Below are 15,367 nucleotides of genomic sequence, written 5' to 3' on the forward strand. Positions count from 1 at the left end.
TATCAAAGGTATTTTATCAAAGCATTCAGTGAGTCGATTTTTTGATCTGCAGATAAAACTGATCAAAAGAAATATTTTAGAGGCCAAAAAACAAAATCATTGCGTGTGCATTGAACAGCAATATTTCCGAACACTAGTATCACAAAAGAAACACTCTTTAATGGCAAAATTAGCATTCAAATGGGTATAAATGTAATGACAAATTTACTCAATATATATTGTTTTCAAGTAAGAAGTTAAGATCTTCCAAACAGTGAAATATGATCACACATATATGAAAGATCTGTTCACTCAATGACTCTTTGTATAAAATGACAGTGAGGTAGGAGGAATAAAATTTCAAAGCTTAACCAACAAATCCACTCCTCAGATTAAGAATTGATAATAGATATAATTTCTTAACTAGAGTACCGAATTATAACACATGATCAATAAGCCCTCCTTCAAATGCATCAGCTAACTTGAAATTTGTAGTAAAACTTTTTCTGAGGAGTAGCATACCGAGCAATTCCAGCAAACCAAATGTGCAGTCCAAGTCAAAGTTGAGTTTGATTAAGTTTTAGAAATATTTAACGAATTACACAACTCAGCATTTAGAGGTTTGATGCTGACTGATGCAATCGGTTTCTCACTGCTATTGTTGTTGTTAGTGTTACTTGTGTTGGGTTGTTCGTTAGTAGTCTGGTTGCCGGAACACGTGTTTTCATTCGCCGGATGTTCGGATCTGGTTGCCATTGAAGAGCTTGAAGTCAAACAAGTGCTGAAATATTTCAACACATACGTGCAAGTTTCAAAATGCCAGAGGTCCACAGTGCCAGAAGACGAAAAGTCAGAAGTACACAGCAGAAGTATATAGCGAGAAAATTTCATTTTCAAACCTGCAAGTTGCGTGCATTGGGCAAGGTTACGTAATACTGCAAAAGTCATTTCGAATTCCTAGCTTAATATCTCGAATAAACCTCTAAGTAGTTCTCGATGAACTCCAGAGTGTCTCTTCAAGCAGAGTCACGTAAACTATACTTATAATAAAATCAAAAGTTAGTTTTCAGAATCTAAGGACATCTGACACGCCATCAATAGGCTTTACGAAAGACTAGTCAAGTGATATCTTGAAGCAGTCAAAAGATACTTAGCATGAACTCCTTCTTCAAAGTTAAAAGGAACACAGAAAAAATTTAAAAAATCTGAGAGTAAATCATCATTTCCTTGAATGTAACAATGAATGCACATAAAGACCTCTTGATTATTTTCTCTATTTCAGTTACAATTTTTGCATAGTGAGGTTTGTACATTGAGCAATGATATTAGATAATTTTCTCATCCTAACGCCAATACACTTAAAACTACAGCCGGCTCCATTATCAGATGCTTCTTGGATCTAATAACTCTTCTCAATATCGACAACTTCTCAAACTCAACACAAGAAACAATTGAATTAATTCCCAGCAGATGACTCTCTCTGTCCTCAAAAATACCGCTAACAATTTGAAGATATCTCTCAAAGGCAGATCTTTTACATTCAAAATCTCACTGCATTCTTTCACATTGCGGATTGAGTCGTGCTTTATCAATCTGATGATAATTCTAATCAAATGTCTCAATTTAGAAAGGACTCTACCACTATCTTGCATGTTCTTCTATATAAAGTAACAGCGGTCAGAACTCTCGGTATAAACAAAAATTTAAAAATAAAACAGGGTATTCTTCAAGCGGTTAAAGTAACTACTGAATTTTTCCGACTTTTCAATTAAATAATGGACGTGCTCGGTAAAATTTAATTAATTATCAATAACAACATCAAGGAAAAATATAAAATGTTTTCTTTCAATAGTTTCCTGATTTATTCTAACGGGCTGAAAAGTAGCTTCATGATCCTTGTTTCACTTTCCAAAAAAAACTAATGGAAATTTTTGTTTATTTCATCTTGCTGATGAACTGTGTCGCCAGCAAATAAAGACCACCGGAAAATTGAACAATTTCATGATATAAAGGGAAAAAAGAAGAGCCTCCAAAAAAAAGCCTGTGGTACTCTAACTGGAATGGCTTTCCCATGACGACAGTTGCTTACCGATTCCAAAGCTCGGACTCCTATATGATAATCAGGTAGCTGCTTATCATATAGACGAAGAGCTGCTTATGATTAACAGCATCAAAAGACTTTCTCTAAATCCGAGAAAACGCTTTAAGTATTTGATGAGTCTTAATTTGCAGATGTAAGCTTGATTGGAACGTTCACCGTGGAAACTTTTTAAATAACCTTTGAACGAGCGGTTACCGATGCGATCATTAAGTACATGAAAAATCGAGTTTTCAGCGTAAAATTGTTAATATAGAATTGACTTCGCGGTTACTTAGTGGTCAAATTCTTTGCTGCAATTAATCCCTTCACAAATCTCGATACAATTGAGTTTTTAGTTCTACTGCGTATTAATTTTTGTTTTTGACTTTTGCTACTAAGATGCCAACTTATCTCGAACTGACAAAAAACATCGATAGACAGCTCAGGAGTGCTCCCACCAATGCCCTGGTGTAACTTTTGAGTTTCCTTGAACGCTACGTTCTTCCAAAAAATGGTACTTTTCTTTGCATGTTAATTGAATTTACTTCGATTATTAAGACTTTTCTTCTTCAAATAATTTTTGTAGTGTTGTAGTTTGTTTCTTATCTGATTGTACTTACCCTTACACATGATTCACTTTTGTCACGTTAGACGATTCGACAGATTGCGTTCTTCGAAGAAGCGAAGCTTTAAACTCCATTATCTACTCAATTTTTTTCACATTGTTTGTTTAAAACTTAAGTGAGGATAAAATGATTTCTTGCAGCCTTTACTAGCGAATGCATCCTCAAGAAGCCAGCATTTAAATCCACATTATAATAAGTTTGTCACAAAATTTTCAACTCCTTAATTTTCCAAACTGACATCTCTAAGAGTTTTCTAAAGTCACACTCTAAAAGTTTGTTACATAACCAGTTGTAAGACCTTAGGGTGAATACTTAATTGGTATAATACTATGTACTGGTCACTGATAGTTGTTTCAGTACCATGACTACCTTATGCGACATCGAGGCTGCTTTTCTCTAGTTTCTTTTGTGATGCCAGCTTTTTTGCAACTAAATTATAACTTTTTACCTAAGCTAAAACAGATCTGTTGAGCAGCAACTTTTTATCACTCACCAAAAGTTACAAAAATTGCAAACTTGACAAAAAACTCGCCAGAACAAATGCAACATTTCCTGAAAAGCTATTGGTTTGCGCTTTTTAAGTGTAAATGGTCAGAAAATATTAGAACGAAGACGGTGAATGCCGAAGAACACGAATACTAAATAATAGACATCACTAGACAGACCTGGTTTCCATGCATTTAATCCCTTGTGTCTTCAATTACAATTCACGACCAACCAAAAGCTCCAAACAAAAACAAGCCTAAAACAAAAAAAACTTTTTATCTCTTAGCGATAAACGAAGAAACTGTCTAAACGAAGTTCAATCGAACATCGTGAAACATATCCGAAAGATTGACGAAAATCGCCGCCGTGGATTCCAATGACTCCGCTTGCAATTAAAACAAAAAAAATAAATAAAACTATTAAAAGTGCGCGCTATTTCAATTGGATTTCGAGATATGCACAATCCTACTTCTTAATTGTTTCGATTTCAATTGTAGGATTTTTAAACCTATCAAGCATATTCAGTGATTACAAACAATCTATAATTCTGAAAAACAGCAGAAAACAACAAAACATGCAAACTAGGCTTAGCACGTAACGGAAAAAAATCATAACACGCCAGAAAAGAAGAGATCCAGATCACAAAAGAAAGAGCATGACATAAAACGCAACCGATCCATGTCTCAACTCTTAATATTAGGTGTTTTATGCAGTAAAACACTAACGAATAAATTATAGAAAATAATAAACGTTAATAGTTTCCCATATAAAGGAGAAAAACCATTAAAATCAAGCAAAAATCACAGAAAGTTTTGCCATCTAAAACACTGCTTTGAAATTTTTTTCGTCTGCTTCTCTTGGTTTCTCATAGAATGTATGAACAAATCCGTTTTCTCTCTCCTTTTTGACCTGTTCAGCTGGTCGACTTGATAACTGGTTTTCAAGCATGACTTTCACATCCTGTTGTACTGGCACCGATTAAAACATAGCCGGCCGCTTTCCAGAAATTAGCCTTCATAGACATCAATAACCTTCATTGAAATTGAAAAAAAAAAAACAAATAATAAGGATACACAAATTGACCACCTGTTAAATTAAAGATTTCTAAGAGTGAAAGTTGGTGTAATTGTTTTACGACACATGTAAAAAAAGAAGGGAGCTCAATTAAAAACAAATGATTGAGATGAAAAAAATTAAACCATACCCAGCAGATTGCAGGAAAATAGCCGCCGTTGATTCCAATAAGCATGATTGGGATTGAAAGAATAGAAGATATTGAAAAAAATAGATTTTTGTACAAAAACATTTTTTAAGTCCGACTTATTTTGATGGCATTTCGTCGTTGAAGATACTTCTGTTTCTTAGAGAGAGGCTACAGGGGCTACTATCAATAACAATAAGCATTAGAGATGGTAACTAAGACTCATAGGAACGAAGTTCAAATAGCGGGCATCTAAAATTGGGCTTTATGGGTTTATCCTGTTTCTATTTCTGACTTCAATTTTTTATACTTCAATTTTTTATACTGACTCTGTTCATTTCGAATTGCTTTGCTGAGCAACTGATGTTGAAAATCACTTTTAGCAGAATGAGAGAAGAGAGAAACTAGCCTAGAGAAGTCAAAAAGATTTCACGCAAAATGTTGAAAAAGCGGCAAAAGGAGGTAAAGAAAAACATTTTTTTTTGTTCGACGAAGTAAAAAACATAGCAGGACAAGTCCTGACGTACAATTCAAAGAATTTTCATTGACTAAACAGAAAACTAGACCTAGAACGGACTATGAATGGATTGGAAAAACCATTTAGAAAAAAATCCGATCCGAAAAATCGAAAAAACACTAAAAAATCAAAGTGAAATTGCCGCATGTGAACAAAAAACCACTACCAATAAAGCGAATTTTTGTTCAAACGCCGTGTTCTTACTCTACTTTAAAATTAGAGCGAAAAAATTTCACGCCGCAAAACCACTCGCTTTTTCGCTCCACTTCCTGTTTCGGCGTGACCAAAATCACTACTCCAATTTGACTTCAAAAATCATGAAAATGTGTGAACAGATCTTAAAAAAAAGACAGCGCCCCAATACAATTCAAATTCTTTGAATTGTTAAAATAGGAGCGCTATAATAGCCGGCTGAGAAGATGAGGGCGGCTATTAATCACCAAATCCTCGAACTTAGAGCCAATAAATTTTTGGCACGATTTAGATGCACGCTTTGATCTTCAATTATTACATGCATTTAAATTTCAAAATTCATAAAGTGAGTGCAGAAGTCGCCTTTCTGAATAAGATGTGTAGCAAAATTACCACGCAATTTATCTTAAGAGAATAACATATGACGTAAAGAGCGCAACTTCAACTGCTAAGCAGTAAACTCACTGACAATGGACGCAAGAATCATCGATGGAAACGACGAATTACAAAAACATAGCAGGACACCTAATGAATAACAATTCAAGAAATGAAAAAAAAACTAAAGACAACACTGTCAGCCTCCTTGAAAGAACAGCTTAACATAAAATGCCTTTAAAGTAAGTGAGTGCAGAACTCATTTTTCTGAGTGAGATGTGTCCCAAACTTATCACGCAATTAACCATAAGAGATTAAAAAATGACGTGAAGAGCACAACTTCAAGACTCATCGATGGAGACGAATTACAAACATAGCAGGACACCTCCTGAATAACAATTCAAAAAAATAAAAACCTAAGGACAACACTATCAGCCTCCGTTAAAGAACAACCTTCTATAGTAAGCAAATCATCCATCAGGACAACTACGAGAAGTCTAAGAAACTTATTCCAATTTTCTTTTATGGTTATTGGCTTATTTCAATTTTCTTTAAGAGTTATTAAAGTCATTATGTTCAGCAATGTCAACTTTACAAATGAAAAACGTTTACAGAACTGATTCACGACAGCAAACATAACTTTGAAGAAAACCACTGAGGGACAAATTAAAAGGACAACACAAACGACAATAGGCAAAAACTGATTATTATGAAAGTCATAACAATCAAAAAGGTAAACCGTAAAGAAATTACCAAACTTAAAAATTTATTTCAGTAACAAAACTTCCATGTACAACCTCGAAATGTCACTTTTCAGTAGAAAAACCTATATAATAGCTCTAGCTTAAATAGTGAACAAGAAACGATACTGTGAAAAGCTTAAAATCAGAAAACATAAACCAGCTAAAGTCGGAGGAAAAGCTCTCGAACGACAATCGGGGCAATTTATTTCTCGGGGGATTAGCTTTAAGCTTAGAAATGTTTTATAGGTGCCAAAAACAACTACCCCACATGGCTTCAAATCATATCTTAACCAAAAAGCTACAATGCCATAGAATATTTCACTCACAATTGCTTTTATATTAGCAACAAGCTTCCTTTCCAAATACTATCAACATAAATTACTCAAAAACGAAAAACTCGAGCGTGAAAAGTAAATCACCAATATTTTAGAACAAAAGCGCAAATACAGTCAAGCGACAATTTTGCATTAAAAATGACCACACGTTTACAATAATTGCCCACAACTTTGTCCGAAAGCAATTATAAGTAGGCGCACCACTTAAACAGAGAGGGAGATGCGCCAAGATTTGATAAGTATAGCCGCAATTGCCAGAAAATAGCCGCCGTTGATGCGCACGACGCACATTGGGATATAAACAAAAAAGACAGAAGTTGACAGAGTGTTACTCTAAGTGTCAAAAAGTGTTCTAATTTGGTGCGCAGTTCCACTTAGATTATAAAACTATACCAAATTCAGCTTCTAAACCGAGAGCTATTCAACTTAATACTAATGTCAGCTAGCAATAGCTCCAATGGACTCTCAAACTCTCATGCACTATGATTTAATGACTGGGCTTTATCGGTTGACACCGATTTTGCTCTTTTCACATTGAAAGTAATCACTACACTGCGTCCTTCAACTCGTGAAAGAAATTAAAATCCATTCAATTGAAACAGTGGGTGAGGTAAGTCACGAGTCAAACCCGAATCGTGGCTTATGTAAAACAAAAAACGTGATCAAAAGGTATAGCAAATTAAAAAAAACGGCAAACTCAAAGAATTTTTATTGGCTAAACAAAAAAAACTACACAGAATAGATTATGAATCAATTGGTAAAACCATTTAGAAAACAGATCAGATGAAATGAAAAAAACAATAGAAATCAATGTCAAAATGCCACATGTGAACAGAAAACCACTACCAAGAAAGGGAACTTTTGTTAAAATACCGTTTTCTCACTCTGCTTTAAAATTACAGCAAAACATTTCACACCGCAAAACCACTTGCTTTTTGGATCCACTTCCTGTTTCGGCGTGACCAAAATAATCACTTCAATTTGAATTCAAAAGGTTCACCGCAGCGGTGGGGGGCAACGGTGGGAATGGGATCTCTGAGTGCACGGGTCCCTAAGGGCCTGAACGATGTGCAGAGGTGGGGATAGGTCGGGGCTGATGTAAAGGGCGGGGTGGGGGACCAATTTCTATGAATCACTCTTCACACCATAAGTATGTTTGCAAACAGTTTCTGTGAATCGCAAACTTTCAGAGTAATGAGCTGAAATGCTCTAAGAGAACTTAATTTCCACTGGGCGCTACCTCTTTATTCCGTTTTTGAGGACGAAAAGTCAAATGGATCCGACGAAAAATCGTGCAAGCGAAAAAAAAGACCAACAGGACTAATATAATTTCTACACACTTTGTTTAGCAGCAATTAAACATAACTGGCAGATTGCCACAAAATAGCCTGACAGCTTGCGTAGATCTGCAGTTCCGAAAAGATAAAGATCGAAATTCCTCTTCATGATTGCTGATATGTTACAGTTTTATTTAAAATCTGTATAACTTTTATTAGCTGCTCTCAAATAACCTTCAATTAGAGTGCCACACACTCAGTTGGTCGTATCTCCTTGAATTAACAAAGCCGGCAGATTGCCGGAAAATAGCCGCCGTTGACGCGGTAGACGCGCTGGGATTGAAACAGAAAAACAATAGAAATTGACAAAAATTTGTCCTAAATTTCAAATATTGTTCTAATTCAGCGTGCAATTTCAGTTACATTCTAAACCTATACTTAGTTCAGCTGCTAAACTGAAGGGTATTGAGCTTAATACCAATATCAGCTAGTAATCGCTCTAATGAACTTTGATAACCTAATGCACTGACTTATTGACCGGACTTTATCGGTTTATCCCCTTTCTTTTGAACTTTTGACATTGAACGTATTCACTACATTGCGTAATTCAATGCGTGAAAGAATTTAGAATCTATTCAGTTGAAACAGTGAGTGAAGTAAGTCAGAAGTCACGTGAAAATTGACTTGTGTAAAACGAAAAACGTGATCAAAAGGTAAAGCGAATTAAAAAAAACATAGCAAGACAAGTCCTGACGTACATTTCAAAGAATTTCCATTGAATAAACAAAAGACGAGACCTAGAAGTGACTATGAGTGAATTAAGAAAACCATTTCCAAAAAAAATCAGATTAAAAAACAGAAAACCAGGTAAAATGCCGCATATTATTAAAAAACCCACTAGCCAGAAAGGGAACTTTGGTTCAAACAAAAAAGTACGCCTAGAATTAACTATGAATGGATTGGGAAAACCATTAAAAAAATCCGATCCAAAAAATTGAGAAAACAGTAAATCAAAGTGAAACTGTCGCATGTGAACAAAAATCACTAGCGAGAAAGCGAATTTTTGCTCAAACAGCGTTTTCTCACTCTACTTGAAAATTAGAGTGAAAAAATTTCACGCCGTAAAACCACTCGCTTTTTCGTTCCATTTCATCTTTCGGCGTGACCAAAATCACTACTCCAATTTGAGTTCAAAAAACATGAAAATGTGTGAACAGAATCTTTAAAAAGAGACAGCGCCTAAATAATAGCCGTTTGAGAGGCTGACGGCGGCTATTAATAAAGTAATGTCTTTTTTTTAAAAGCAAGGAAAGTGATCTTTGCCGTTGTAATAAAGTAGCGGATTACCCAGGTGTTAGTTGAGTGCTGGCTGGCACATCATTTTGTTGCACTGTCCTCATGTTTTCCTCCTTTGATGAATCGGCCAAGTTGTGGTTGTTTGATTGGATGTCTTCTTCGTTATTCTGCGCATTGGTTTTTTCGTTAACATCATTAGTTTCGTTCGCGTTCTTTGTGTACACTTCGGAAATATTGTTGCTTCTGTGCAGTTGCTTCTTCTAAACAAAATTTAGAACTTTGAATCATAGCACTCCTAAATGTTTGCAAAATGCCCACAAAGTACAAAATAAGCGACAATACTTCTCCTTCACTTGCAAAAAGGTTAACCCGCCTCAGATAGGTATCGCAATCGGTTCATAGTTTTACTAATCTTAAACAAAAAATTACAAGAAACCTCATACTTCTCAAACAGTCAAAATTACTCCTTCCTGAAAAAAAGATAATTAAATAATCTTGTCAGCGAGCTTAAAATGCTCAGGCATTTTAATTAATTCGTTTGAGCCTGCGACATGAAATCAGCTTTCACAAGATCAAATTCGACGGCTAATTTCATTTAGTTGTAAAGGACAGTTTAAATCGACCAACGCGAAGCAAAGGGCAGCAATTTTGAATATTTCCTGAGCAAAGGTTAAGCTCATTTGCTACAAACCTCTTCTTTAGATGAAAATAAAAGATGTCTGCATAAAAAAACTTCAAGGGATCAATAAAATTTTTGGAGAACGGGTTCATCTTTTAGGGGAAGCTTCAACATGCCACTATGTTCAGGAAGTCTATATCTAACCTAAACAACTTAGAACATATATTTACGTAAATCATCTATAGCACGACATACAGCAACAACTTAGTTTTAACTACTTCGACATGAAGGTTTTAAATGTTGTATAGTGCGAAGGACTTTTCGGTCAATATTTCCGATGGCATCCGTGACCCACAGTATGATTCATATGTTTCACTGGTGTAAACAGTGAAATCAAACAGTACTAAATCTTTATTATCGTACGCCAAAGTTACTCGACTACTCCAGTGAAGACAGTTCTCTTTCTTCTCTTAAACGGTATTTGCTTGTCGATTGGGCAATTGAATTCGTATGAAAACCACAACCCACTAATGTCGGACGAATTGTTCCCCAAACAACTAACTGGTTCGATTTTATTGTTTATATCAAGGGGTTTGGGATCTATTCTGTTCCCCCAGATGTTTTTCAAGCTCTCATCGCCTTCCCCTCACCCCACATACAAATTTCCACCAATTGAGTTCAGCTGTCTAAGATTATGAATGAGGGGCCAATTACAAATCACAGAAATTGAAGATTGAAGAGAACGTCAGGTCCCACTGACAACTATCCAAACTAACTAAGTGTGAACTCTTCATTCAATCGCATATCGCAGAAATCAAACGACAAGCGTGATAAAATTCACTAGAAAAGTGACAAAAAACATTTGAGGTAAGCCTTAGAATATTACAAAACAAGAACAAACAACAGCTCATTGGAACCATTCAGAAATAGTAACTTCCTGAATACAATACATTAAATCAAAGGCAGAGGAGAAGCATGAAAAAACGAACAGAGTCCGAAAACGAGTTTTCTTTGAAAAGTTTTGTTTAACTCGCGACCCCAAATGTCACTGTTCTCAGGACACGGTTTTAATTTGCTATACTAAAGTCAAGGCATGCCATTAGACTAGGAAAACGATTTAAAAAAAGAAATAAAACACGGAAAAAAAACAAAGAGCCAAAAACACATTTACTTCCCACTTAAGAGACACCACATATGTGCGCTAGTCTCCCCCAATCATGTGAAACGAAATGAAAAAGACAAATTGAAAAAAAAACAACCCAAAAACGTTTAAAATGCGACACATTTGAGCCCTAACTTGAGCAAATTTTATCAAAGTTCTTAAATAAGGACAAAAATTGATTACGAAACAACTCAATCGACGAATTAAGATACTAGAGAGACCCACAGTAGCAATTTGACACAACGGATACCGACATTTGCTCATACATAATCAAAACTAATCAAAAATGACATACATGACAGAAAAGTCCAACACAGCTAAAAACAAAAAGACTTGGAAAATGCGCACACTAACAAACAAAATAGCTTGCTCGCAGAAGTTTTTACACCTTCTATTGCTTCGATTCAAAAGAAAATACGAACAAAAAGAAAGTATTCCACATTTTGTGTGAATAAGTAGAAAACGAAAAAAGCGTCTGACGATGAAAAACAAATATAGCCCGACAAATCCTTAGCTACGATTCCATGAAATTTATCTCAACACAACAAAATTAACCTGAAATGGATTTAGAAACCATATAGAAAAATAATCGATGAAACAACTCGAAAAAGCTCTTAAAATAAGTCAAACTATTTAGAAACCATGTAGAAAAATAATGCTGAAACCAAACGAAAAACGGTTAAAATGAGTCCAATGCTGAGGCAGTTCTAAATTGCCAGGTGGAAGAGGGTGAGTGGGAGCGACAGCAGGTCCGCGGGGGGGGGGGTTAATCAAACGTTTAAGAATAAGAACAACCCTACACACCATGAAACTGTTTCCTCAAAACAGATTTGGTGAATCGCATACAAAGACGGAAGGTTCATAGAGAACTCAATGCCATTCGGGCGCTAGCTGTTTAAGGACTAAAAAACGAAAAGGTCCGAAAAAACATACCAACAAAAAATAGCATCAAAAGATCCCAGGATTAATATAATTGCAAAAAACTTAGTTTGAGCGCTAAAATAAGACAAATTGCCTCACGTGACAAAAATCTTCAAAATGATCTCACAATTTATAGAAAAAACCTTTTGCGCCACAAAACCACTCGCTTTTTCGATCAACTTCCTGTTTTGACCACAAAAATTATAAACTAAAACATAGCTGGCAGATTGCCAGAAAATAGCCCCAATAGCTTTGTAGATCAGCCGTATAAAAAAACAGTAAAAAAAGACAGACCAAAAAATAGTCTCTTCATTGAAGGCTGAGATGTTATATTTTGAGTAGAAATCTGCATAAAATATTGCTGCCTCTATTAGCTGCTCTCAAAAAACCTTCTTTTAGAGTGACAGAAATTCACTTGACCTTATCTCTTTGAATTAAAATAACTAAAAGTCAAGAGGAGGTCATTTTTCAGAGCGAGGGATAATTCAAAGAACTTCCAATGAATAATCGGCAAAATTAGACTTAGAACGGACTATGAGTGGATTGGGAAAACCATTTCTAAAAAAATCAGATAAAATAATAAAAAAACAAAAATTAATATCAAAATGCCACATGCGAAAAAATCACCAAATAAAGCGAATATTTGTTAAAACACCGCATTCTCACTGTACTTTAAAATTAGAGCAAAAATTCACGCCGCAAAACCATTCGTTTCTTCGCTCCATTTCCTATTTCGGCCTGAACAAAATCACTCCCCGAATTTGACTTAAAAATCATGAATATGTGTAACAGATCTTAAGACAGCGCACCAATACAATTCAAAATCTTCGAATTGTAAAAAACCAAGAGAAGGCCAAAAATAGCCCCAGCTATCGTGAAACGTGCGAAATCAGAAACTAAAACGTGCAAACAATCTTAAGACACTTAATGGGGGTTGTCCTCAATAACAATTTAAAGAGTAAAAACCTAACAACTAATCTCATTAGATGGTATAACGACAGCCTGTGATATTCAACAAGGAATGTTCCAATACATTCACGAAATAGAACATACAAAAAAGTAAAAATCTATATTATCCCCCAAAAAATAGTGTTGTTAAACTCTTGGGATACATTAAAAATCTTAGCAAGTAAGTTGATGTAAAATAGCCGACAGCGAGCCAAGACGGGATTGAAACAAAAAAAGGATAGAAAAGACTATTTTCTCTTTAATGTCAAAATGTATATTAATTTAGCGTGGAATTTCACTTAGATTCGAAAATGATAGTTGTTAAAGCTTCTAAACAAAGCTTTAAGGCTTAATTCTAAGGTCAGCTAGCAATCGCTCTAATGAACTTTGACAAACTAATTCAACGGAGTTTATCGGTATATCCCGTTTCCTTTGACTCTGCTCCGCTGACTTTGACCGCAATCACTATATTGCGTTATGTAAAACGAAAAAAAACGAGTTATGTATATCGAGTTATGTAAAAACTAGTAAAACCGTAATGTAAAGGTATAACAGATTGAAAAAAAGTGCATAAATAAAAGCAGTTGAGAGGTTGAGGGCGGCTTTTAAACCAGATACATGACACTTCATACTACCTTCACATAAGCTGCACATAGTGAGTAATCCAATTACAGACAAAGATAGATGAAACAAGCAGCAAATTTCGAAAAGAGAATTGAATTTCATTTCAAAAATGAAGGCGTTAGAGTAACTAAAAGACAAACAAAACAATAAAATTTCAACAATGTAAAACCTTTTAACTTTGGAAAAGTCAACATATCCGAGTAACGCGGCGCCAATTGCTCTGAAGCGACCAGCGAGCGATTGACTTCGGTAGCAGCAAGCTGGTGAGTTAGAGTGAGTGGAGAGGGAAGGGGCTGAGATGGGGGGGGGGGGTAGGGCTGGAAAACACTGTGTCTCCAAATTGACAAGTGGAGGAGGATGGACGGCGGAGTGTGGGAGTGACTGAGTGGTGAGGGGGATCAGATTAAGAGCTGCCCTTCACACATTAAATTGTGCCCTAGAAAGAGTTTTGGTAAATTGCATACTTAGAAACTACTAAAAGTGAGGCTCTAACACGAAAAATTCTTAAAGGGTCAGACGAAAAATTCAAGTGCGACCAAAGTGAATGAACCACGTGTGACCAACGCGAACTTAATCGGGCGAATGAACAAAACAACTCGCTCCATTAAGAGTGAAAACTGACGTCACGCAAGCAATTCAAAAATTCAAACGAAGTGCCTGAACGAAAGAACAAAAAGCAGATTAAAAGTGGTTGTGACGTCATATTGGTCGTAACAGAAATCTTGATTACGCACTAAAAAAACATAGCAGGACAAATCCTGACGTACAATTAAAAGAATTTTCCTTGAATAAAAAAAACTAGACTAAGAACGGATTGAGTGGATTGGGAAAACCATTTCTAAAAAAATCAGATCAAAACAATAATAATCAAAAGTAAAATCAAAATCGAAAAAAACACTAGCGAAAAAGCGAATTTTTGTTCAAACACCGTATTCTCACTGTGTTTTAAAGCTAGAGCAAAAAATTCACGCAAAACCACTCGTTTCTTTGATCCATTTCCTGTTTCGGTGTGACCAAAATCACTCCTCCAATTTGACTTCAAAAATCATGAATATGTGTAACAGATCTTAAGACAGCGCACCAATACAATTCAAAATCTTCGAATTGTAAAAAACCAAGAGAAGGCCAATAATAACCCCAGCTAACGTGAAACGTGCGAAATCAGAAACTAAAACGTGCAAACAGATCTTGACAAAATTAATGGGGGTTGTCCTGAATAACAATTCAAACATCAACAAAGACCAAAAACCTCACAACTAACCTCTTCAGATGGTATAACTACAGCCTGTGACATTTCAACAAGGAATGTTCCAATACATTCACGAAATAGACCAACCAAAAAAAGTAAAAACCCATATTTTCCCCTGCAAAATAGTGTTGTCGAACTCATGGGATACATTAAAAATTATAGCTAGTAAGTTGATGTAAAATAGCCGACGGCAGGCCACAAAGGGATTGAAACAAGGATAAAGCATAGAAACGACTATTTTCTCTAAATGTCAAAATGTATTTTTGTACTTAATTTAGCGTGGAATTTCATATAGATTCGAAAATGATACTTGCTTAAGCTCCTAAATGAAGTTTAAAACAATACTAATATCAGCCAGTGAACTATCAGCTAGTAATCGCTCTAATGAACTTTTACAAACTAATCCACCGGGGTTTATCGGTATATCACGTTTCCTTTGACTCTGCTCCGTTGACCTTGACAGCAATCACTATATTGCGTAATTCATTGAGTAAATGGATTGAAAATCCATGCAGTAATAACAGTGAGTGAGGTACGTCCGAAAACAAACCACAAATACGTGAGTTATGTAAATACGAGAAAATCGTAATGAAAAGGTACAACAGATCGAAAAAAAGTGCACAAATAAAAGCAGTTGAGAGGCTGCGGGCGGCTATTAAAACATACATGAAAGTTCACACTACGTTCACATAGACTGCATACACCAACATAAATGTGTAATCCAATTATAGACAAAA

The 15,367-nt window shown here is 35.5% G+C and overlaps 1 protein-coding gene across 2 annotated transcripts in view; it reads right to left on the minus strand.

Moving 5' to 3' along the window:
- Positions 1-474: 474 nt before the first annotated feature.
- The window catches only part of LOC142336059 (G protein-coupled receptor kinase 5-like), a 101,162-nt gene continuing 86,269 nt past the window's right edge, over positions 475-15,367 (minus strand). The window contains exons 13-14 of one of the 2 annotated variants that reach the window (XM_075384555.1): positions 9,159-9,367; positions 475-760 (exon numbers count right to left, since the gene is read on the minus strand). In XM_075384555.1, the coding sequence (XP_075240670.1) occupies positions 553-760; positions 9,159-9,367 (417 nt within the window). In that variant the 3' untranslated portion in view covers positions 475-552. Of the gene's footprint in view, positions 761-9,158; positions 9,368-15,367 lie in introns of those variants that run through there. The other variant, XR_012758885.1, reaches the window with a different exon arrangement.

This window comes from Convolutriloba macropyga, chromosome 3 (genome assembly GCF_964194025.1).
Source record: "Convolutriloba macropyga chromosome 3, txConMacr16.3, whole genome shotgun sequence".
In the NCBI taxonomy this organism is placed as follows: domain Eukaryota; kingdom Metazoa; phylum Xenacoelomorpha; order Acoela; family Convolutidae; genus Convolutriloba; species Convolutriloba macropyga.